Here is a 24,651-nt window from a genome sequence, read left to right on the forward strand (position 1 = left end):
CCTCCGTCCCTCCTTCAGTTCCTCCCTCCCTCCCTCTATCCCTTCATCCCTTCCAAGGTCCCTCCGTCCATCCGTTCTTTCTTCCCTACGTCGCTCCCTCCCTCTCTGTCTCCGTTCCTCTCCCCATCTCTGCCTGCGTTCCCTCCCGCGTAGAAAGGGCAGCACCCCGGTTTGCGCGGGGTCTCGGGTCTTTATTTAGTTGCAAGGCGCTCCATGGTGCTGGCGAGGAGGCTGGCGGGACACGGGTTGGCAAGTGATAGTGAGCGAAGGGGCAGAGGAGTCGAGCCCCGGAAAGGAGAACTGGCCTGGCTTCTGTCCCGGCCCAGTGTTTCGCGGACTGAGGTCTCCGCCAACCCGACTGAAGAACGTGGGGGAAAAAGGGATGAGAGCTCCGCCTGGGCTGGTTAGAAAACCTAGGCTGCTGCCTGCAAACCCGCGCATGCGCAGTAGACAGTCCACCTCCCGGTACCTGGGCGGGCCCTGGGATCCCCGGGATGCTCAGGAAAGAATGACAGCCCTCCTCTGTGTGGAGTCTCTCGCCGGACCTGGAACTCAGGGAGCCTAGACAGGTCAGCTGGAAGGGAAGACACGCCTCTCCATACCGAGCCAGAGGTTCACCGCGAAAGAGAGGCCGCCGCTCTGCCCCCGCCCCGCCCCAACCCCGCGTCCTAAATCTCCTCCAGCAGAGCCCGGTGTTCTTCCTGGCTGAGGAGTGGTTCCAGCAGAGCGGGCTCTTCCACCTCCTTCAGCTCCCCCAGTGACACCGGACCTAGGAAAGGTTGTGCCTTTCGCTGAAACTCTGGGGTTGACAGGAGCTCATCTAACAGGCTGGAGGTGAGTGCAGACGAGCGCCCCGGCTCCTGGAGCGGTTGGGAGGCGCCTGCATATGGCTGGGATCTGTGCTTGACGCGGAGGCCTCCGGAGTCGCGAGCTTCGGAGGTGGAGGTGCCCCGTCTTCGGGTTCCCACGCCGCCCTGGCGACCTGGGGCTGCAGGCCCATCGCGGACTCCGGTGGGACATGGGTGGCGCAAGCACACCTTGCCCCTGTGACTCAGCTTGAGGGGGCCCAGGCTGTCCCACCGAGCACGCGCCCAGCAGGCCGTCGCGCTGCGGGTCCTGGTCCTCCTGGCATTTGTTGGGGTGCGGAGGCCTCCGAGGAGCCTGAGGGTGGGAGAGCGCCCCGTCCGGGGGAGCCAGGGCAGGGAACACAAAGCCCCGCGTGCCGGGGCCGCTTGGGAGATCCCTCGTGCCGGCGCGGCCTGGCTGGGCTGGAGCACGGGGACGGCCCTCGCTCCCTGGCTCACGAAAGCCCCCTGGGGGAGAGCCCCAGGCGCGCAGGGCACGCGGGGTGCGGGAAGCGCCGTTCCCCACGCCCCGGCGTGGGCGAAGGCGACCCACGAGGGAGCAGGGTGACACCCACCGGGGGCCGCGTTGCACAGGCCGCCTGCGTGCGCGGGCGCCCTGCCACCCTGTCCCGGGTGCCTGGCCCGTCGATTCTGAAACCAGATCTGAATCCTGGACTCCGGGAGGCCCGTCTCTCTGGCCAGTTCTTCCCTGGCGGCGATGCCTGGAAAGCGATCCTTCTCAAAGGCGCGGAGGAGCAGGGCGGTCTGGGATCCGGTGACGGCGGTCCGCCGTCGCCTGCCTTCTTGCGGGCCGCGTCTCCCGGGCCAGGGCCGAGATTCCCGCCGGTGCTGCCTCAGCTGGCGTGACCTCTCATTCTGAAACCAAATCTGGACCCTGGGCTCCGGAACGCCGATGGCCTGGGCCAGCCCTTCTCTGGTGGCGATGCCCGGGTACGGGTTCCGCTCAAAGCAGGCTCGCAGGGCCTCGCTTTGGCTCGGGGTCCAGACGAGTCTCCTTCGCCGTCCTCGTCCTCGGGCTTCCGCGGGGAGGGGGCCGTCCGAAGGTGTCGGGAGAGCCATCGCGGGGAGCCCCGGCCGGAATTTCACGGACGGACACGGGCAGAGAGAGGCCCGCGGGCTCCCGGGCACCTCAGCCGGCCTGTGCACTGGGCGCAGGTGCAGCCAGGAGGCCCTTAGAAAGACCTACCACCTCCACCCCGTTATGAACATGCATGAGCTCGGGGCCCAAGGTCCCGGGGTAGCCCGCCCTCCGAAGCCGAAAACCACAGGGACCAGGGCCTTGTGGGGTGGGTGGGTGTAGGGCCAGACTGGAGGGGAAAAAGGGGCTTCGGGGGCTGGCTCTCTGAGGTTCTCCAGTAATTCTGTGGAAACTGGAAGCCGCTGTCTTGACTCCCAGTTTTCAGGCAGAAACCACCCTGAAGGGTGGAGTGTGGAACTGAACTTCCATGAGAGTCTTGAGTTTTCCAGGCCCTCTCCGTGAAGGCGGCAATGCCTGTGGATGTCGTCGTTGCCGTGATAGTCTCACACACGCAGGGGTGTGGATCTCGTTCATTTTCATGTAGAAAACGAGAGCGAAACTACAGAGAAAAGAAACGTCCCGTGCATCACGGCCTGACCACGGATTCCTTTTTCCTGCAACAAGGGAAGTCTCCACTGTGGCCTGTTTGGAAACTGGAAAGGAGAGCGAAGACAGGATGCTGCTTTTCCACGCTTCGCTGGAGGTTTCTGGGTCCCCACAGAGCTCGGGAAACAAACAGTCAACATGGTCACGCTTTCGGGGGCCAGAGACACATGAGCAACAGGCCCCCTTGCAGAGGGCAAAGGGGTGGGCCTGAGTGTGACTCCTGTGTGGACGGGACTATCCCCCTCGCGCTCTGTTGCAGGCTCAACGTGGGGCTATGTCATCTGTGAACCACGTGGATGAAAAACGGACAATCACCCGAGTCTCGGCTCATTGCTCTCTGGGCAATTCGCTCATTCCTCGGGAGGCGGAATTCGTCCGAATCGCTCCGGGATGAAGTGACCCAGGCGGGCGATCCGGAGGGCCCGTGAGCGCCCCGCAGGCAGACGCGGCTGTGGGCCAAGCACTCAGCCTGCACTGGGCACCCAACATTTTCCGGGAGTGCGAGGTCCTGCTGGTGCTGGAGGCAGAAGACCGCTTTTCTCTCTGCCTTGCTCTCTCTGTCTCTTGCTCCCTTTCTCTCTCTGTCCTTCCCTTCCTCCCTCCCCCCTCCCTACATCCCTTCCTCCCCCCTCCCCACTTTCTCCTTTCCAATGTCCCTCTGTCCATCTGTCCTTTTTTCGCTCCATTCCTCCTTTTCTCTCTGTTTCTGTTCCCTCCCCATCTCTATTTTTCAACATTATATATGATCCCATTGTGTGTATCTGTGTGTTAACATTTTTAGCAATGAAGTTCATTTTCATTAAGATATGTATATTGTTATTTAGACATGTTATTTATGTATGTGCATTTGTTTAATAGACATAAATTTATTTCAGAGTTATTCTACAGCGTAGTGTAAGCATAACTCATAAGCCGTGTCAACCCAAAAATTGTGTGACTCGAGTTACTGTGATTCTTTTATACTGCAGTGCTCGAGAATAAAATCTCTGTGTCTCCAATTTATATCTGAGTATTACCATTGAATTGGCCCCGTTTCCTGTAGGGACAGAACACTATTCCCGGACTATGACAAGAGCTGTGGACTGTGGGGAGGTCAGGGTTAGGATGATGCAGAAGTGAAGAGAAGACATTCTCTTTTTCACATCTTTATTAAATACAAATTCCACATGAAAGAAATTTTAAATTCCAAATAACATTAATGTTTATTTCATTATTACATAAAGTGAAAATTATAAAGCAACCAAACAAGTCATTAATACACTTAGATAATGAAAGATTGTATGATCTCAGTACAAAATACAAGTAGAATATACGTCAAATATAACAAAATACACTGTATTGTAGTATGTGGTGAAATCTCCATATCCTGCAATACAGTACAATCAATTGAAATGTATAAAATACAATAAAATATAAATTCAGGATGTTTAAAATGAAATAAAACATGAGACGGGTCAATAAATAAGTACAATCATTTACCATTTAATATATCTTGACTTAAATTTTATGTAGAAATATTAAAAGTAAACAGCTTGCATAGTAATTTTACTATAATTATATCAAACTGTAAAAATGTATAGACATTTTCCCACAGGGAGTGCTACTAATGGTTTGTGGATATTAGTATTCCATGGGTTCAGGCTGGAAGAGTGAGAGCCTACAACATTTTCTGGATTAAAAGAGAAGCAATTTCTTGGTAAAGCGGCTCATGCCTGTAACCCCAGCACGTTGGGAGGCGGAGGCTGGCAGATCACTTGAGTCCGAGGCCAACCTGGCCAACGTGACAAAACTCTACTAACAATACAAGAAAAAAAATTAGCCAGGCATGGCGGTACATGCCTGTAGTCCCAGCTACTTGGGAGGCTGAGGCATGAGAATTGTTTGAACCCAGGAAGCAGAGGTTGCAGTGGGCTAAGATTGTGCCACTGCACGCCAGCCTGAGTGACATAGCAAGACTGTCTCAAAAAAAAAAAAAAGAGCATATAATTTTATATTTACTTTTCTACAATCTAAAATATGCAAATTCACAATTACAATCTAATATTTTTCTGATTATATAGAAATGCACGACTATCATCAGACATCCAAAAGGCATCAAATGTCTAACATGAAATATCAAATTTGTCTATAGCCTTAGTGGTCTGCAAAATGCAGGGCTCAGCATTCTGAGTATACTGCTCAAGTTTCTTTCCTATGACTTCTTCAGGTTCTGTCATTTATTAACACAGTGTGTCTAAAATTGTCACTGCTGGTCATCTGGAAGAATCTGAGAAGAAGCAGGTCCTTGTTCTCATTCCTAGAGCTGCATCTCTGCTGAATAGGGTCAGGGTGCTCCCAGCTTAGCCTTATCTGATCCACTGACAGGCTCAGTTATCTCCTGCCCAGGGAAGGGATGGGTTTCTCTCTCCAAGGCTGAATCCCCAGGACCAGGCACTGTGGCTGGGACAAGCCAGCTCTCAGCAGGGAAGACATAAGCTGCCTGGGTGGCCATGGAATACAAGGTCTGCACCTGGGCACACAGAGGCCCCCGGAGCTGAGTGAGCAGTATCCGCTGCTCACAGGTCAGTGGAGAATGGATCTGCTGTGCCCACACCTGGGCTAGGTCTTGATAAACAGCCTCTGACATAGCTCGCACAGAGGTCACCAAGCTTTTTCGAAGTGACGGTGTTTGGACTCCTAGGGCCTGAGACCTATGCCGCTTGCTGCGCCCAGTGCGAACCCTGGAACGTCCCCTGTGGTGGGCATCACAGGTCTCCTGGATTTCACTGTTGTGCACAGCAGTGGAGGATCTTGATTTTTTATTCAACGTCAAGCTGCACTCCTCTTCTGGACAGTTCCCTGCAAAGAAAGCATGTGAGAGACTCACCAGAACAGTCCCCACAGACCCTCATTTCCAGAACCCCCTGTGCACCCAGGTGAACCCCACTTGTCTCTCCCAGTCCTTCCTGACCATCTCAGCACTGGAATGAAGTGAGGTTGAACTGCTTGTGAGTCCCCAAATATTCTCAGAGTGCTAAGATCTCAAAAATTTACTTGTCAATAAGTAACTCCCTTTCCGCTCCAGCCTCATATAAAAGTTTCCTGATTATTTGCTTTTTGGGGCAAACCAAAAACAAAAAAACCACCACCACCACCACCAACAACAAACACCAAGATTCTACCTGCTCTGTCTTGGCAGCTGTCCTTGGAACTGATTTTTCTTTTCTTGCAGTTTTCCCGGTATGAGCTGGACTCTGGTTCTGTGAACACAATGAAAGTTTGAGAAAATGCCTCCAACTGAACACCCTGAAATTCCTAGTCCATCCTGCACACACAGGAGCTGAGGTTACCAGCAAACTCCAGCTCTCTTCTGTTCTCCAGTGTCCAGGATCTGTACGGCCCTGGCTGCCAAGGAGCTCCCAGTTTCCTTGCCAGGGGAGCCTGTGTTGCTACCCTGTCCCTTCTCACCTTGAAAGAGCCAAATCTCACCTGATCCAGCAGTGCTGTTCCCGGCCTTGAGCTTGGTTTCCTCAGAATTCTCCTTGCTTGGATTGGGCTCTGATCCTGCTGCAAAAGAAAGTTTAGATGAGTCACCTCTCCCTAGGAAGAGTCCCATAGTCTATCTCTGATGCATTTTTGCAGATCAGTCTTTCATGTGAAGCTCTTCTGCCAGTGTCACGAGTGAACACATTTCTCAAAGTCCCCTGAGAGCACTAAGCCATTTCCCATCCCCAATCTCAGAATAAAACCCTACTAAAGACACATAGCTCAGTGTCCCCGATTCCAACCCTCCTTCCAGCCTCCACAGGAGCAGCCCAAGGCCTTACCTTGCCTTTGTGTGTGCTTCTCACTGGAATGGGAGAAGGCGGTCTTGCCTTTTCCTTTGAATGGTTTCTTCTCATCTGAGCCCTTTCCTGTAAAGGAGATCTGTTGGAAAGGCGGCTGGTCAGTGGAGCATTGGATGGAGGAGCAGTGGAGATCGGGGTCTTCATTTCCCTTTCCCATGTTGAAGCTCAAGTCAAAGGTGCGCTCTCTCACACGTCCAAAGGCAGAGTGTGGGTTATTCTGCTAGACCTGCGTTTTATACCTCCCTCGGCTGGGCGTGGCTTACTCTTATTGGCTGAACAGTTTTCTCATTTCTGCCGCTTCTTAGAGCCTCAATCAGAAGTTTCTTGCTGTAGTTCTACTGGGGACCTAGACACAGTTAAGGGGAGACATTTTCAGGTCCTCTTATAGTTTCAAGAAAACAAAGAACCGGGAGCACAGGGATTGGAAGATCGGGGAATCTTTTCTTCCAATTTCTGTTTCAGTTCCTACGTGGAAGGTTTTATGATCCTGTTCACCTTTCAAGATGCACAATTAAACATGCCTATATTGACATATGTTATATATTTTGCCCAGAAGGAGAATTTATTATACATAGTGTTAACATTGTGTGCATAGATATTATAATTTCTTAAATGCTTGGAAACAACAAATGTCAAATTATGGTTGATTGTATTAGATCCACACATATATGATGAAATAAAAATGCAGAGAAAAAATAAATACCAAATGAAATGGCCCTTCCTACCTTAAAAATGGGGAAGATAATTAGATCAAATGCAATAAAATTGAATTGATTAGGTTGAGCCAGTGCTAACCTAATCAGCCCCTGATTCCTGAGGTAGCAAAATATCTAGGTGGAAAAACTTTCCTCCTTTCTCACCCTTCCTCAGTCATCCTGGGAGCGCCATTGTGTTCTGTGGAATTTATTCAGCCTCCCTAGTAAAAGTGGACTTGGTTTCAAACAGGTAACCCAACTGATCACAAGAAAAACAGCCTAGATTCTGAACATTCAGCTACTGTCTTCACACCGCGGACACCACCTGAATCCCGTCAAAGCCCACATTATTTCTCAACATCCACCATATTCCAGGGCAGACTCTCAAAATTGCCTCAGTGAGACGGGACAAGGTGTGGTGGAGCTCCAGGTTCAGAATAGCTGCCTCATCCCTTCCTACTGCGGTGGAGTCTCTCTGCTGGTCAGAGCCCTCCAACTAGCCTAGTCTATATCCAAGCAAGTGTCCCCTAAAAGGACCTTCTTGTCTCCCCCTCTGATGAGGAAAGCAGCAGGAATAAGACCTTCTATGTTAGGGAGTACTCAGCCTCCAGTCCTAAATGACTTGATTGACTGATGAACTGTTTCCCTAAGGGGGAGAAAGACACGGGGAAGAGGCTGTGTTGGGTGAGTCTGTGTTTTCCCAGCTGTGCTGCCTGTGCAAACAGTGGAACGAGAAAAGAATTAGTGGTAGACAGACACTGCCTAGGGAAATTATCTGAATGTAAATGGAACTTATCATAATATGATATCGTTATATATTATAATATTATATCAAAATTTATTTGACATCTAAATAAATTTTGATATATTATGATATAATATATAAAATTTGGTCAGGTAATTTTATAAGAAAATTGAGTTAAATTTTATAACAATATTAACATGTAAACTCAATAGAAAGCTAGGAAAATTGTCTGCTCTTGTGTAAATGACTGCTTTTTGGATAACTCTGTAAAAGGGGTGAAGAGGGGTCTGCTACTTACTTGATAGTAAGTACTTGATAAGACATCGACTTCCACATCTTTGCTGTTTTTAACCATTGCCCTCTCAAGATATGAGAATATTTTACTCTAAGAAAGTATTTTCATAGATATCATAATAGAAATTTTGTTCATTTTAGTTAATAAATTATTATAACATTTAGTGATTATTAATAATATATGTCATTGTTAAAATATACTCCTACAGACAACATATTACACATGTGTTTTGATTTGTCCTTTAATCTCAGGTAAATTTTTTAAATTTTTATTTATTAAATTCTATATATTTTAGATAAAAGAGACCTTGTAACTGCCATATGATGTACTTTCTTAGAAAGACAAATTCTCAGGCAAAACTCAAGCCTGGCTGGGTGCGGTGGCTCATGCCTGTAATCCCAGCACTTTGCGAGGCCAAGGCGGGTGGTTCACCTTAGGTCAGGAGTTCAAGGCTAGCCTAGCCAACATAAGGAAACCCCATCTGTACTAAAAATACAAAAAAAAAAAAAAAAATTAACTGAATGTGGTGGCTCATGCCTGTAATCCCAGCTAGTTGGGAGGCAGGAGGATTGCTTGAACCCCGGAGGCAGAGGTTTTAGTGAGCCGAGATTATACCACTGCACTCCAGCTGGGCGACAGAGCAAAACTCCGTCTCAAAAAAAGAAAAAACTCAGGCTTATTTTTATCCAAATCTAGATTTTAAATAACATTTCTAGGTGTCCCCTTTCAATAAAAATCCAAACCAAAGCAAACAAAAAATTTCTAGGTAATTCCCATGAATATTAATGACTGTTAAATTGGGTACTTTTATTTTTAAGAGAGGGATTTTTTATATGGATGTGTTGATGTGTCAAACACGTACAGTTAAAATTGTACCTTTTTTTGACAGAGCCTCACTCTGTCCCTCTGGATGGAGTGCAGTGATGCAATCACAGCTCACTGCAGCCTTGACCTCCCAGAATCTAGTGATCCTCCCAAGTCAGCCTCCCAAATTGCTGTGACTACAAGTGTGCACAACTATGCCCAACTAACTTTTAAAAAATTGTTGTAGAGATGAGGTCTCACTATCTTGCCCCAGTGAGGTCTTGTTGTGTTGCCTAGGCTGGTCTCAAACTCCTGAGCTCTGGCTTCCAAAGTGATGAGGTTACGAATGTGAGCCACTGTGCCCAGCCAAGATTAGACCTTTCAATGAGTGCACATCTTACCTCAAAAAAAAAAAAAAAGAAACTTATTAAAAGATGAAGTCTGAGTTAAAAATGGGTTCATATTAATGATTTTTAATTTGGTACTTCTATTGTTAAAAGAGGGATTGTTTATATGGGTGTGTTTATGTGTAAAAAGCTAGTTAAGGTCGAACCTTTATTTATTTATTTTTTGAGACAGAGTCTCACTCTGTCACCCAGGCTGATGTGCAGTGGCACAATCACAATTCACTGTAGCCTCAAACTCCTAGAATCAAGGGATCCTGCTATGTCAACATCCCAAGTAGCTGGAACTACAGGCGTGCACCACCACGCCTGATTAATTAAAAAAAAAATTAATAAAGATGTGGTCTCACTATGCAGCCCAGGCTGCTCTCAAACTCCTGACCTCAAATGATCCTCCTGCCTTGTCATTCCAAAGTGATGGGATTACACAGGCTTAAGCCATTGTGCTCAGCCAATATTTTACCTTCAATGAGCACACATTTTTTATCAGAAAAAATAATAATAAATAATAAAGTCTGTGTGAGAAATGAGTTGAAGTATAGATAATACAAAATTGGCCTGTTATTAGTTGTTGTTGAGGCTGGGTAACAGGCCTATTTTACTGTTTCTTTTATTTTTGTGTATGTCTTAAATTTTCTGTAATAAAACATGTATAATAATACAAAGTTGATCTACAATGTTAGCTCTTAAGATCTTAGTGACTTTGGGGGAGCAAAAAGAGAGAAAGTGGTTTCCAGGGCATCAGTGAACCTGGTTCTATTTCTAGGTTACACACGTGTGTTCACTTTGTAATAATTCATTGAACTTTACATGATTTCTTTGTACACATTTTTCTGCATGAACGTTATACATATATAAAAATTTAAATATTACCTATTTGCACAAAATTTTAACATCATATCTCAGAATAATAGCACTGTTTTGTATCGTTTTAAAGTGGGACATGTTTGCTCAGGGCATCGTCAGATGGACATTAATATTCCAAGGTATTTACTTATGTCCTAACACTTTGGTGACCTTCTAGGTCTTCCCATGTTTACATCAATTTAGTAAGTAAGACAGTTTTAATTTTTTAGGGTATAGGCCAAGCACGGTGGCTCATGCCTACAGTCTCAGCTCTTTGGGAGGCCAAGGCAGGAGGATCATTCGAGTCCAGTATTTTGAGTTTTTTTAGGATGCAATTATTGTTCAGCAAAGTCCTCTCCCCAGAGTGAGGTTCAGCAATGCAAGGGCACCTAGTGCATACTATGCATTTGGTATGAGTAGAACTGGATTGAATCAGGAATAAAATATGTAGCAGAGGTCAGTTCGGCAAGGAAAAGTAGGTAATGCAGGTAAGATCAGAAGAGCACAACCCAGCAGCAAATCTTTCCATTTATTTCAGGAACCCATTTGCCACTAGTTCACCGGAAGAGGCTGATTTAAACCATTCATTTCCGGAAACCATTTGCCACTAGTTCACCCGAAGAGGCTGATTTAAAGCAGCAGTTTGGGGGCTTGGTTGTACCCCATAGTCACCCAGAGAGCTTTAAACAGCACTGTGGCTCAGGTCCCACCGCGGGGATTCTGAATTCATTTATCTATTGCCTTTTGAGTTTAGGTAATTTTAAAAGCCTCCCTGGTGATTCCCGTGTGCACCCAGGGGGAACAACCCCTGGTTCAGGGTGAGAAATGCATTTGCTGCACATGCATTCTATGTGTGCAGCTGTGATTTGCCCCATGGCCACTCCTGAGTTTGGGGTCTTAGAAAATACACTTGTCCTGTTAAAAATCTAAACACAACTTCAAGACACACTCAGCTGTTTGGCTAAAATGCAACAGGAGAAAATATCTTCTCAACAGATGTATCTCGACGGCACTTGCTTTCAGAGTAAAAGGTGGTTTCAAGCACAATATAGCACTTTTTTCCCACAGGCTTTCAAGGCCTTTTACTATCATATCCTTATGAATCACAGGAATAAAAAAATCATAGTTATATACCTGTCAAATATTGTATTAGGAAAAAATTAAGGGCATGTCTTCCATGCTCAGGTATCCTGATTAAAATCAGTTAAGACCCATCTGCCGGGTGTGGTGGCTCACACCTGTAATCCCAGCACTTTGAAAGGCAGAGGCTGGAGGATCACTTGAGCTCAGGAGCTCAAGACCAGCCTGCTCAACATAACAAAACCTCATCTCTGCCAAAAATACAAATATTATCTGGTTGTGGTAGTGTGCACGTGTGGTCCCAGCTACTTGGGAGGCTGAGGTGGGAGAATTGCTGGAGCACAGAATGTCAAAGCTGCAGTGAGCCACTGCACCCCAGCCAGAATGACAGGGAAAGAGACCCTGTCTCAGAAAAAATAAATACTTAAAGAGACCCATTCTTTTAGACACCCTCATTCTTCTACATAAAACACGAGGCTTTTGACTGAAATGTTTTAAGATGAACTGAAAATTCTCCCATAATCAGGAGCAGTAGATGGGGGTTGCTCCCTTCCTGTTATTTGAGTTGAAGCAAGGCAGAGGTCCGGAGACTGAAACTGGTAAATATATCAATCGCTTTCTTTTCATATGATGTATTAAGCTATTTTGCATTGCTATTTAAAAAACCTGAGACTGGGTAATTTATAAGAAAAGAGTTTGATTGGCTCATGGTTCTGCAGGCTGTACAGGAAGCATAGCACCAGGGTCTGCTTCTGGGAAGGCCTGGGGAAGCTTACAATCATGGTGAAAGAGAAGCAGGCATCTCACATGGTAGAAGCAGAAACAAGAAAGATGGGGGAGGGATGGGCCACACTTCTAAACAACCAGATCTCGAGAGTACTCACTATCACAAGGACAGCACAGAGCCATGAGGGACTCACCTGGTGATTCAACCACCTCCTCCCCAGGCCCCACCTGCCACATTGGGGATTAAAATTCAATATGAGATTTGGAGGGGACATCTAAACTATATCACATGACCATCAGAAAAACAGATGAAGAATTCATGGTTTCTACTGTCCAGAAACTTTTCATCTAGAGCAAATGGATTAATGGCTGAATTCAGCATCCTGCAGTCGGAAGGGAGAAGGGAGCTGCACAGGGGGCCTTGGCTGCATTTGCTCCATTTCCCTTATGCTGTTCCTTGAGTTCCGATGTCACCACCTGAAGGGCTATTCATGGACAGAAGAATTATTGTTATTGTTGTGATTATTTCTATTTCTTTTATCTTGGTAAAAATAAGTTTTAGCTTCTCATATAATTGTCCTAAAAAACCCTAAGAGTTTTGCTTAAGTTTCTTGTTATCATGTGTTATAAAAATTGACAGGGAAGTGACTAAAACAGATTAAAATTACACAAGCTCTAAGAGTTAAGTCTCTGTTGGGCAGGCTTAGGAAAGACAGAACTAGAAATACTCCACCAGCATGAACATCAGAAACATGGGGTCCACTTTCTATTCCAGCCCTGCCCAGATCCACCCTTTTCTAAGGCCTCATCTAGGTCTGGCCACACCCTAGAATCTTCTCTCACAGAACTGATTAAAGGAGACCAGAGATTCGGGCTGGGGCTCCTGCTGCCTCTCCTGAGCTGGTGCCTACAATTTCCTAAAATGGAAGAGCAGATAAATGGAAGCAAATAATTCTTTATTTGGGGGCTATAATTTCTTTTTCATTGAAGCCAGTGCTTCTAGAGACACCCCACCTAGCAACTTGTTTTCCATTCCTGCAAATTCAGTAGCTGCTCCACAAGGCATAAAAAGGTAAATATAAATATAAAACATCTCTCTGAACAGTTCACCATTTTTTCTCTATCCCTCTCATCTGTCGATATAGCTTTTATTCTGCACATGTTATTTTCCAGGTAAATAATTTTTAAAATGGAAGAAAAAATAGAAACGCTAGGCCCTTCATTTAAATCCTGAAAATTACAGAAAACTTAGTACCCAACCCCCAGGGTGCTATGAGGATTAACTCACATCATGTAATGTTTCCTGAACATTGCTCTGTAACAGACTTCTGAACACATAGTATATGCTCAATAAACATTGTATTAACTCATGTGTACATGTTTTCCAAATGCAGACTTACTCAAACATTGATGCCTTCTCTAGGCTTTCTAAACTATAAAGAGCCAGTGAAAAATGACATGTTTGAAAATGGTGATTGGTGGCTTCCACTTTGGGCCAAAAGTATTTGTGTTGTGGTAACAGTGTTGGGTGTCAGGAGCTCTGTGCTGTGCCTACTTTCTCTAGCTGAGTGCTACTATATTGGATGTAGTGGAAGAAACATCAGCATTAAGAGGAGAATTTTTAAAGAAGCCAATTCATGGATCCCTTCCAAACCTGCAGAATCACATCACTAAGAGAGAGCCTGGAATCAGAAATAATTCATAGGCACATTGAAACTTGAGAGTCGGGCAAGGTGACTCACGCCTGTAATCCCAACACTTTGGGAGGCTGAAGTGGGCAGATCATCTGAGGTCAGGAGTTCAAGACCAGCCTGGGCAACATGGCCAAACCATGTCTCTACTAAAACATACAAAAATTAGCCAGGTGTGGTGGTTGGTTCCTGTAATCCTAGCTACTCGGGTGGCTGAGACTGCAGAATCACTCGAACCTGGGAGTTGGAGGTTGCCATGGGCCAAGATAGTGCCACTGCACTCCTGCCTGGACAATGAGTGAAAACTCTGTCGAAAGAAAAGAAAAGAAAGAAAAATTTCAGAGGCAATGCTTAGCTAAGTGGCTCTCGGCACATGCTTCCAGCCATAATCATATGGCCAGCTTAAAGAAATACCATCACCTGTGCCCTCCCTAGAGACTCTGTCTATCGGTCTTGGTGGGAGCATCTATGTGGTTGTAATTGGAAAGTCAAATTGTCCCTCTTTGATAATTATATAATATCATATGTACAAAAATTCTAAAGACCACCAAAAAAACTCTTAGATTTGATAAATAAATTTAATAATGTTTCAGCATGCAAAAATCAATGTACAAAAATTGGTAGCATTTTTATACACTAATGATGATCAAGCTGAGAACTGAAATAAAAAGTCACTTCCTTTTACAATAGCTACAAAAAAGGTAAAATGCTTAGAAATACAATTAGTCAAAGAGATGAACGATCCCTACAAGGAAAACTACAAAACACTGATGAAAGAAATTGTACATGACACAAATGAGAAAAACATCCCATGCTCATGGATTGGAAGAATTATGATCATTAAAATTACTCTACTGCCCAAAGCAATCTACATATTAAATGCAATTCCTACAAAAATGCCAATGTTATTTTTTATAAAATTAGAAAAAAAACACTGAAATTCACATAGAACCACAAAAAGAGCCTGAATAGCCAAAGCAAATCTAAGCAAAGAGAATAAAGCTGGAGATATTACATTATCTGACTTAAAATTATGCTAGAAGGCTGTAGTAACCAAAATAGCATGGTACTGATATAAATTGACACATAGATCAGTGGTACAGAATAGAGAACCTAGAAATAAAGCCACATACCTACAAATAACTGATCTTTTACAAAGTCAACAAAAACATACACTGGAGAAATGACATCCTATTCAACAAATTGTGCTGGAAAAATTATATCGCTGTATGCAGAAGTATGGAATGGGACCCCTATGTTCCACCATTTACAAAAATCAACTCAATATGGATTAAAAGACTAAAATGTAAGACCTGAAACTATAAAAATGCTAGAAGAAACTCTAGGATAAACTCTTCTAGACATTGACTTGGACAAAGAATTTATGACTAAGATCTCAAAAGCAGATGTAACAATAACAAAAATAGATAAAAGGAACTCAAACTAAAAAGCTCCTGAAAATGAGCTTTTTAATTAACACAGTGAACAGAAAACCCATGGAATGAGATAAACGTTTACAAGTTTTGCACGTGACAAAGATCTAATGTCCAGAATATACAAGGAACTCAAACAGCTCAACAAAAATAAAACAAGTAACCTCATTAAAAAGCAAGCAAAGAACATGAACATTAAAAAAAAAGACACTGATGGTCAATGGTCAATAAGCATGTAAAAGATGCTCAATGTTGTCAACGATCAGAGAAATGCCAATTAAAAACCACAATGAAATACCAACTTACACCATGCAGAATGGCTATTACTAAAAAGCAGAGAAATGAGCTATCGGCAAGGATATAGAGAAAAGAGAACACTTATACATTGTTTGCGGGAAAGTAACTTTCTACAATCTCTATGGAAAAACAGTATGGAGATTTCAAAATAGACTAAAAATAGAACTTCCATTTGATTCAGCATTCCCACTACTTGGTATCTACCCAAAGGAAAATAATTTGTTAGATAAAGAAAATACCCATTCTCACATGTTTATCACAGTACTATTCACAATAGCCAATACATGAAATCAATTTAAATTTATCAATCAATAATCGAATAAAGAAAATGTGCTATACAAGTATACCATGGAATGCTACTCAGCCATGAAGAAGAAGAAAATCATGTATTTTGCAACAACATGAATAAAACCAGAGGCCATTATTGTAAGTGAAAAAACTCAGAAACAGAAAACCAAATTCTGTATTTTCTCACTTGCAAGGGGGAACTCAATTATACATACACTTGGATATAGAGACTAGAAAAATAGACACTGGAGACTCAGAAAGATGGGAGGTTGGAGAGGGTTTAGGAATGAGAAAATAACTAATTGGGACAATAAACAACATTCAGATGATTGTCACACCAAAAGCCCATACTTCATCCCTATGCAACATGCTTCTGTAAGGGAGCTGCATTTGTACTCTCTAACGTATTGACAAAGAGATTAAAAAAAAAAAAAAAAAGCCCGGCGCGGTGGCTCAAGCCTATAATCCCAGCACTTTGGGAGGCCGAGGCGGGCGGATCACGTGGTCAGGAGTTCAAGACCAGCCTGGCCAATATAGTGAAACCCCATCTCTACTAAAAATACAAAAATTAGCCGGGCATGGTGGAGCACGCCTGTAGTCCCAGCTACTCAGGAGGCTGAGGCAGGAGAATCACCTGAACCCGGGAAGCGGAGGTTGTGGTGAGCCGAGATTGTATCACTGCACTCCAGCCTGGGGAATAGAGGGAGACTCCGTCTCAAAAAAAGAAAAGAGAGAAAAAAAAACTCTGGCTTTTATCAAGAGGAAAAACTGAATAGACCTCATAATTTTCATAAATAATTAGATTAGGCAAAAAAATTTTAACAAAAATAAATAAAAAATAATATTGTATTTTGAGAATGGTATAGAAAGATAATTTGATGAATTAGAGTAGTTAGTACTTAGCACATACAATACGTTAGGCAAGATTCTAAGCCACTTAGACCTTTATGGACAGAATATGTAACAGGGCAAAATAAATAACACAAAGATTCATTGGCAATGACAAACTGACATATTTTCAATCCTATTAGATGATACTAAAACCATTAACAAATTTACTGTTTTGTTTCATAATAAAAAAGAATGTTAAATAACTTCATTAAAAAGTTTGACTAATTAGGCATATAGATAAATGGGCAGCATTTTGACCTGTACACATACACATTTTCAAACACCAGACAAACTTATTTATTTATTTTTTGGGGGGAGAGAACAGTTTTATTATCTGGGGATACAGTGGGGTCCTTTCCCTGGGAGGTGGGTCTTCCACTGGTTACCCCCGCCAGGGCTCCAGGGGGCGCCATGCGATTCAGTGCTGGGCTCCGCTGGGGGCCGGGCCTTGGAGAAGGCGAACTGTGCGGGGAACCAGCAGCTGTGGGGTCCTCACCGCCCGCTCCGCCCGGCTGCACCGGGCCTCCTGGTGCTCCTCAGGCTCCCGCCGAGTCTGCGTCTCTGGAGGGCAGCGAACCATCGTGCCCAGAACCTTATCCTCACAGTCCAGTTTGAGGCAGGTCAGGCATTTCTGCTTCTTCCTCTCGGGCAGGTCTTTGCACTTGGGTTTCTTCCAGTCCTTCCTCCCGCCGCTTTTCTGTCTGCCGGAGCTTAAATTCCAGCCTCACAAATGTTCCAGCTGGGAAGGGCGTGTCCAGGGCGCTGTTCACACTGGTCTCCCGGAAGGCCCGCTGCACGGGCGGGTGCTTGCAGCAGATTCCTCCAGGGCCACCTGCAGGCCCCGGCGCTGGCCCCCTGTGCTCGGCTCCCCGCCCCCGCGTCCCCCGCGCCCACCCACGGGGCCAGCGAGATCCGCAGCCGTCTCAGGCTTCCCCTGTCACCCCGGCCCTGCGAAGCGGGTGTGCGCCCCTTAGTTCTCCGAGCCCGCCGGGAGCCACCTCCTCCCATGCCCTGCCTCTGGGGGGGGCATGCCCGCAGAACGCTGGGCAGAGACGAAGGAACCGGGAAATGTCCCTTTCTCCACACTGACCTTGGGGTGTGCCGGGTCCTCTCCACTCCCTCCCACCCTGCCCGCGCTGTTCCCCGGGGCCCGCAGTTTCAGCAAAGTTCCCTGCCGCGCCGGGAAGCCGTCCTGTTGCCCACTCTCACCCTTCCTCCTTTTCCGGCCCATTCTCTCTCCCCACTGGGTCTCCGACAAGACCCTCTCTCCTCCCGGCTGTCCCCGGAGCCCCTCTCTGCTTCCCCAGCTCAGCCCCCTCTCTCACGGCTTCTCCCTCCCACCCCCAAGCGAATCTCTGGGCTCCCATGGGGTGCCCCCAATCCCCGGGGTCTAGGTCAACCAGACAAAATTATTTTAAATGGGAAGATTTGAATTCCATTGAATTCGTGAAAGCAGGAATCCATCTGGTCATATTTTAAATAATTTTGAAATGATAATAGCAATTATCAATTTAAAGTTTAACCAGAATTCAGAATAACCACCATTTTACCAGAAAAAAACCAAAAACCTGTTATAACTAACCAAGTCAGTAAATTCTCAGGATACAATATTAACATATGAACATCAGTTGCATTTTTTTACAGTAACAACAAAATATCTGAAACAGGAATATAGTTCCATTTACAATATTATCAAATAGAATGAAATACTTAGGAATGAGTTAATAAAGAATATGAAAGATCTGCGTACTGAAAAGTATAAAATGTTGAGGAAAGAAAATGAAGAATACAAAATGAGAAATATGTGTTCATGGATTCTAAAAATTAATATTGTTAAAATATCCATACTACACAAAGTGACCTACAGAGTTAAATTTCTATCAAAATTTTAATGCCATTTTATTAAAATGTAGAACAACAATTTTAAAATTAGTATGGAACCACAAAAGACCTCAAATAGCCAAATACTGAGAAGAACAAAAAGGCTGAAAGCCTCACACTTCCTGATTTCAAACTATATTACAAAGCTGTAGTCATTAATATAGTATAGTACCTACATAAAAACCAATAGAACAGAATAGAGGACCCAGAAATAAACTCACGGATATACAGTCAACCAATCCCACAGAATGGAGAAAGGATAAACACATCAAGGAGTGGTGTAGGAAAAACTAGATATGCACAGAAAAAAGTGAACCTTTCTCTCATATCATCACAAAATGAATTTGAAATGAAATAAAGACTTAAACATAAGAACTGAAATCATGAATCCTCTAAAAAAAAAAATGGGGAAAAACCTCCTTGACACTGGTCATGGCAATGATGTTTTGGATATGACACCAAGAACACAGTCAACAAAAGCAAAAATGAACAAGTGGAACTATGTCAAAGTAAAAATTTTCTGCACAATAAAGGAAACAATCAACAAAATATAAAGGCATTATAGGAAATGGGAGAAAATATTTGTAAACCATATATAGGATAATATGTTACTATCTAAAATATATGTCATACTAATCAATACAAAAAAAGAACCCACAGCAGAATTAAAAGCAATTTCTTGATTAATAATTGGGCAAAATATATAAATAGCAATTTTTCCAAAGATACACGAATGGCCAGCAGGTATATAAAAAATGCTCAACATCACTAATTATCACAGTAATTAAAATCAAAATCACAATGAGGTATCACCTTATCGTGGTGTTTGGATGCCTATGATCAAACAGTCAAAAGATAAAAAGTGTTAGGATGTAGAAAAAGAGAACACTTGTCCACTGTTGCTGAGGATGTCAATTGGTGCAGCTATTATGAAAAACAGTATGGAGGTTCCTTAAAATTTTTAAACTAGAACTACCAGTAATCCCAATTTGGAGTATATAGCCAAAGGACATAAAATCAGGATCATCAAGGGTATGTGCACTCCTCTGATACAGATAAATAAACTGATACATAATTTCAGCTTTAATAAAAATGAAACTCTTTCATCTACTACAATATTGATAAATCTTGAAGACATTATGCTAAGTGAAATAAGCCGAATACAGGACAACTACTGCATGATCTCGTTTGTATGTAAAATCTAAAAAAGTAAATAAAAATAAAAGAATAAAAAGCTATGGAAACAGTAGAACGGTGGTTCCCATGGGCTAGGAAGTGGGGACAGTGGGGAGATTTCCATGGAAGGGGGGCACCTTCTGTTACAAGGTGAGTAACTGCTGGGACCTAATGTACAGAATAGTGACTATAGTTAACAACACTGTGTACTTGAAATTTGCTACAAGAGTAGATCTCAGGTGCTCTCACCACACCCACAGAAAGGTATTAACTGTGTGAGGGGATAGATATGCTAACTAGCTTAACTGAGGTAATGTAAAGACTACTGACATCTCAAAACACTCTATTGTACACCCTAAAAATACACACTTTTCAATTTGTCAATCATAGCTCAACGAATGGAGAAAAAAAATAAGAGTAACCAGCAGGTCATATCTAGCCACAGGGAAACTCGATTTAAAACACGCTTGGCTACTGTTTGCAGCTCAACTCGGGAACGGCCGGAGCGCTTCTGGCCCCTGGATTTCGACGCTCCTCCCGCAGCCCCCGTGGCTGGGGAAGGTACAGTCGTTCCCAGGATTCCAGGCCGCGCAGATCCGGCAGGGCCATCGCCGTCCCCTTGCTCTTGCCGCAGCCCCGTTAGGCTCGCGTTTCGGGGCCTCCTGGCGGGGTAGGCTGCCTGTGGCTGCCCGCGCGCCCCCGTGGCTGTGGCTCCGCCGGCCCCCGCTCCGGCCCCGCGCAGCCCCTCCGAGGCCGCAGCCGTCGGGCGCCCGAACTCACGGCCTCGGGCCCGTACCCGCCGCCAGCGCCTTGGCTGTGGCCGCTCCTCCCCCTCTCCGAGCCCGAGCTGGCCCAGCGGAGAAGGAGGGCGGAGAAGCTGGAACCCGAACGCGGAGCTGCAGGCGGCAGGTGCGGGAACGGGAGACGCTATGGCCTCGCACAGGACGGCTGCTCAGAGCGGCACGAGCAACCGCCAGGAGCTCCGCGCGCAGCTGGAAGAACTCAGTCACGTACTCCGCTGCGGGAGAAATGGAGATAATAAAAGTCTGATGTAGAAGTACTCGCAGAGAACCATGCTCCTTGGTCAATCTCAGATTATTATTATCAGACCTACTCTAATGATGTTAGTCTTCCAAACAAAGTGAGTGACTGAACTGTCAAATCAGCAAGATCAGGATATTGAAACTCTTGCTTTGAATTCTAACGACCAGTTATAAATAGAAAATGATGCTCACCCTGGTACTGATAGGACACCAAATGTTAAATGTAGACAAGAGGGTCATTTGCCTCAAATTCACAGGAGCCAGCATCTGCATTAGCAAGCAGCACAAGATACATCCTTAGAAGGTTCGTCATTAGATGGAAGTTTGAGAGCTGCAGCAGAAGCGGCTTTATCACAGACCGGATTTAGTTATGATGAAAATACGGGACTGTATTCTGACCACAGCACTGGTTTCTATTAAGATTCTGAGAATCAAATATATTATGATTTAATTTATTACTACTGTGATGTGGAAAGTGGTCGCTATCGATTTCATTCTCGATTAGATTTGCAACCTTATCAGACTTATAACACAAAACAAAAATGAAAAATTGAGAAAAGAAAGGATCCAGATTCTTCTACAAAAAAAAAAAAAGTGAGGAAAAGGATTTGAATTCAGAGGATCAAGAAGCCTTCAGTGTTGAACATACAAGCTGCAACGGGAAAAACAATTTCACAAATGTGAAAAAAAGCCAAAATAGGCATTCATCACAAAAATAATCCCCCAAAATTCACTGTTCCAGTTAGTGGAAATGCTATGGAATCTCCTCTTAATGAAAACATCTCAATTCATCTTTAAGGATGAGAAAATCACAGAGACTGGTAGTGAACCAGAAGAAGGTGAAATTACGACTCTCAGACCGAGGGTAGTTATGATGAAGGCATTACCAGTAAAGGCAATGCAACTGCAAAAGATACTGAGGAGGAAGATTAGGAAAAAGTGTGGCCCTCATATATGAGAGTAATTGTCGTTAGATCACCTGTGTTACAGACAGGGTCATTCTTCATCATTACTGCTGTAAAACCTGCTACAATTGGAAGAGAAAATGATATGGAGCATACTCTTCGAATCCCTGAAGTTGGTGTAAGTTTCATGCAGAAATCTATTTTGACCATGACTTACAAAGTTATGTCCTTTTGGATCAGGCAGTCAAAATGGAACAATTGTTAATGGAAAATGGATTGTTCAGCTGAAAACTAAATGTGACCCTTATGAACCTGAGCATGGAGATAAAGTGAAAGTTGTAGACATTGTGTTATCTTATTACATTCACCCTGGCAGTAATAGCTGTGTTGGATGTGAACCAGGGCAGGTTAGAGCTCACCTTTTCCTTGATAAGAAAGATGAATCATTTGTTGGTCCATCATTAACTAAGAAGGAAATGAGTTGGAAAGAAGAAAAGGATTTTAAAAATATATGAGTAAAATATGGTTTACAAAATAGAGACTATAAAAATGATAAGATACTGGAGAATCAAAAATATAAAGATAGAGCTGGAAAACATAGGGAGCAGATTGGAAGTGAAGGAAATTTCCAAAGAGATGATGCTCCTGCATCTGTTCGTTCTGAAATTACTGATAGAGACAAAGGTCAGAAGATGTTGAAAAAGATGTGTTGAAAACAGGAGAAGGCCTGGGGAGGGATGGTGGGAGAATAAAAACTCCAATACAGCTTCAGCTTCGGCAAACACATGCAGGATTGGAGACAGACAAACCATCCTCAATTAAAGAGACTCACCTTCTCCAAAACAAGAACAACAACAACAACAATAACTGAGACAAAGCACAGGAGAGGTTTGCCGAAAACTTTCCAGAAACTAAACTTCCAAAAGATGACCTAGGAACCATTCCTTGGGTAAAAGGGACTGAGGAGTGAAGGTTAATCACAGAAGAAAACTCAAGCTTTTTTATAAATAGAGTTTGGAAACTCTTATTTTATTGCAGAATGTTTCTCCCCAAAAAAGTCAGTGGCACAAGAAAGCTGTGTCACAGTTTACCCCTTCCTGATTCAGAAATGTGTAATAAAATGTGGTTTGCAGCTTTTAAAAAACACTTTTTAAACTAATTATTAGTGACTGAATTAAGTTATACAGTAAGTGAACTAAAGTTCACAGGGCACAGATAACTTTATCAAACTTTACTATTTTATCTTGTCATTTACAACATCCATATAAGCAATTAGCCATATAAGCAAAATTCATATAACCACTTAAATGTTCATTTGTCCTTGTCTCCATATATTCATACTAGTATGCACAGAAAATACAGCAAAAGAAACATCTAAAATCTATAAAAATAAATCTGACAATATACATTCTTTTTTATGCCCTTCAGGACCTAGATAAAAAATGTTGAGACAACATGAATAGTGATGCATACATTTTCTTATATTTGGAATAGCCTAAATCATATTAAAGAACTAATGAACTGGTGACATGTCACAGAAAATTCGTCTTTTATTGTTTTCTTCGGTGAAGAATCTGAATATGTTGATATATACTGTACATTCAGCATTTGCATTTGGTTTGTTTCATAGCTAATGAAATGTTTATACATGAACAAATGAGTACAGTATTGAAATAGTCCATGTGCTGGCATTCATACTTCTTATAAATACCATTGCAGGCAATGAAGTTGTGCCAGAAAAATCTGATTTCGAGTACAAAAGGAATACTTAGCCAGGGCCTCAAGCTCAATATATTTATTGAAAATGTCCTAAATTGCCATAAAACATTATAATGTTTAATTATTCATTTCAATAAATTATGAATTAACAAAAAATACAAATGTATTTTATGAATCAGGGAAGTCCTAATGAGACAGAATGGCCATTGAAGCCAAAAGGTCTGAATTCAGGTAAATAATTTTACTCATATTAGTTTTATGTTAGAGAAAACAATACTTCTGACCATATACTATTTATTGCAGTGGAGTATTTCAAAAATATGTACATAATATATAATTAATTTTCTAATGATATAAAGTAATCACACTCTACAAATTATTACAATATGGTCTATTGATGAGAGGGGTGTTTCAAATGAAAAAAACTTGGAATTTCTCATGGTGATAGATGCCATAGAAAATCTATGTAAAATATTTCACTCATATATGCAATTATTGATATTTCTGCTTTTCAGAAAAATAATATAAACACTTAATGCAGACAATTAAAATCACCAAGAAGTTACAAGAATTCACAGAATGCCTAATATAGTTGAAAGGAAATTAAGAAAACTTCCCAGGACTGGAAGTAAATAAAGGTAATGATCCAGAGAAGTAATCAACCTGAGGGGCCAGGGCTCCACTCAGATGCATCTGATTACAAGAATGTCAGGTCCATGTGGGTTGTTCCCTTCTGACAAGGCAAATGGAATAAACAAAGAGACACTGCCTGCAGGCATTGGAATGTGGTGTCTACCATATGTGAGGATTAAATTATAAATTATGTTGCACACAAGGAGATGAGCTACTGGGGTGAAGCATCAGAAGAAATTATATGGCACATCAATCTCAGATATTGAATTTATATTTAAATGTTTAAGTCAATATAATGGAAAAACAAAAAAGCAAAATAATGTGGAAAGAAACTACGAGCTTGTCAAGCTATCTTTGGAAAAGAGGCAAATGAAAAATAAAGTATTGAAAGTGTTGTAAAACAATTTAATGTACAACATACAGATTACATATTAAAATAGGCTGAGCCAAAAAGAGGGCTAGTAAAGTGAAATGCTGATCCCAATTAATATAGTCATATATGTTATAGAAGGCAAATTAATGGAAAATATAAATATATTTATATATGAAGATTAGATTGAGAAGAAATAAAAAGAATTTAATTGTTTTACCAGACTCTCTAAATAGGAAGGCAACAGTCAAAGAATCAGTGACTCGTAAGTTTCAGAAATTGGAAACCAGACATGAATCCTTTAAAAGTTTAGGGTGTAATATATGAAAAAAAGGTAAATTAAGAAATACTTAGAAGAAATAGTGGTTTGGGTTCTTGTGAATACTGCTTAATAAACATGAGAGTGCAGTTA

General features: G+C 43.1%; 2 protein-coding genes and 2 pseudogenes across 3 annotated transcripts; 1 reads left to right on the top strand and 3 right to left on the bottom strand.

Annotated features, from left to right (window-relative positions):
• Positions 1 to 815: 815 nt before the first annotated feature.
• LOC134761134 (double homeobox protein 4C-like) lies at positions 816 to 1,925 on the bottom strand (the record flags this gene model as incomplete). Its single annotated transcript, XM_063722655.1, is given in 4 exon segments — positions 816 to 884; positions 887 to 993; positions 996 to 1,214; positions 1,217 to 1,925. Coding segments are annotated over 4 exon segments (1,104 nt in total), but the record flags the coding sequence as incomplete, so codon positions are not given.
• Positions 1,926 to 3,619: 1,694 nt separating this feature from the next.
• LOC129047341 (protein FRG2-like-2) lies at positions 3,620 to 6,529 on the bottom strand. 2 transcript variants are annotated; one of them, XM_054551144.2, is made up of 4 exons: positions 6,297 to 6,529; positions 5,959 to 6,033; positions 5,652 to 5,729; positions 3,620 to 5,328 (listed from the first exon to the last, which is right to left on the bottom strand). In XM_054551144.2, the coding sequence occupies exons 1-4, from the start codon at positions 6,472 to 6,474 to the stop codon at positions 4,814 to 4,816; spliced, it is 846 nt and encodes a 281-aa protein (XP_054407119.2). In that variant the 5' UTR covers positions 6,475 to 6,529; the 3' UTR covers positions 3,620 to 4,813. The 2 variants fall into 2 exon arrangements, with proteins under 2 accessions (XP_054407119.2, XP_054407118.2); XM_054551143.2 differs by having other exon boundaries at positions 3,636 to 5,328; positions 5,959 to 6,036.
• Positions 6,530 to 16,842: 10,313 nt separating this feature from the next.
• LOC134761105 (retinoic acid receptor responder protein 2-like) lies at positions 16,843 to 17,743 on the bottom strand (annotated as a pseudogene).
• LOC129058764 (angiogenic factor with G patch and FHA domains 1-like) overlaps positions 17,516 to 24,651 on the top strand; it is a 54,683-nt pseudogene continuing 47,547 nt past the window's right edge.

Source organism: Pongo abelii, chromosome 2 (genome assembly GCF_028885655.2).
Source record: "Pongo abelii isolate AG06213 chromosome 2, NHGRI_mPonAbe1-v2.0_pri, whole genome shotgun sequence".
Taxonomy (NCBI): domain Eukaryota; kingdom Metazoa; phylum Chordata; class Mammalia; order Primates; family Hominidae; genus Pongo; species Pongo abelii.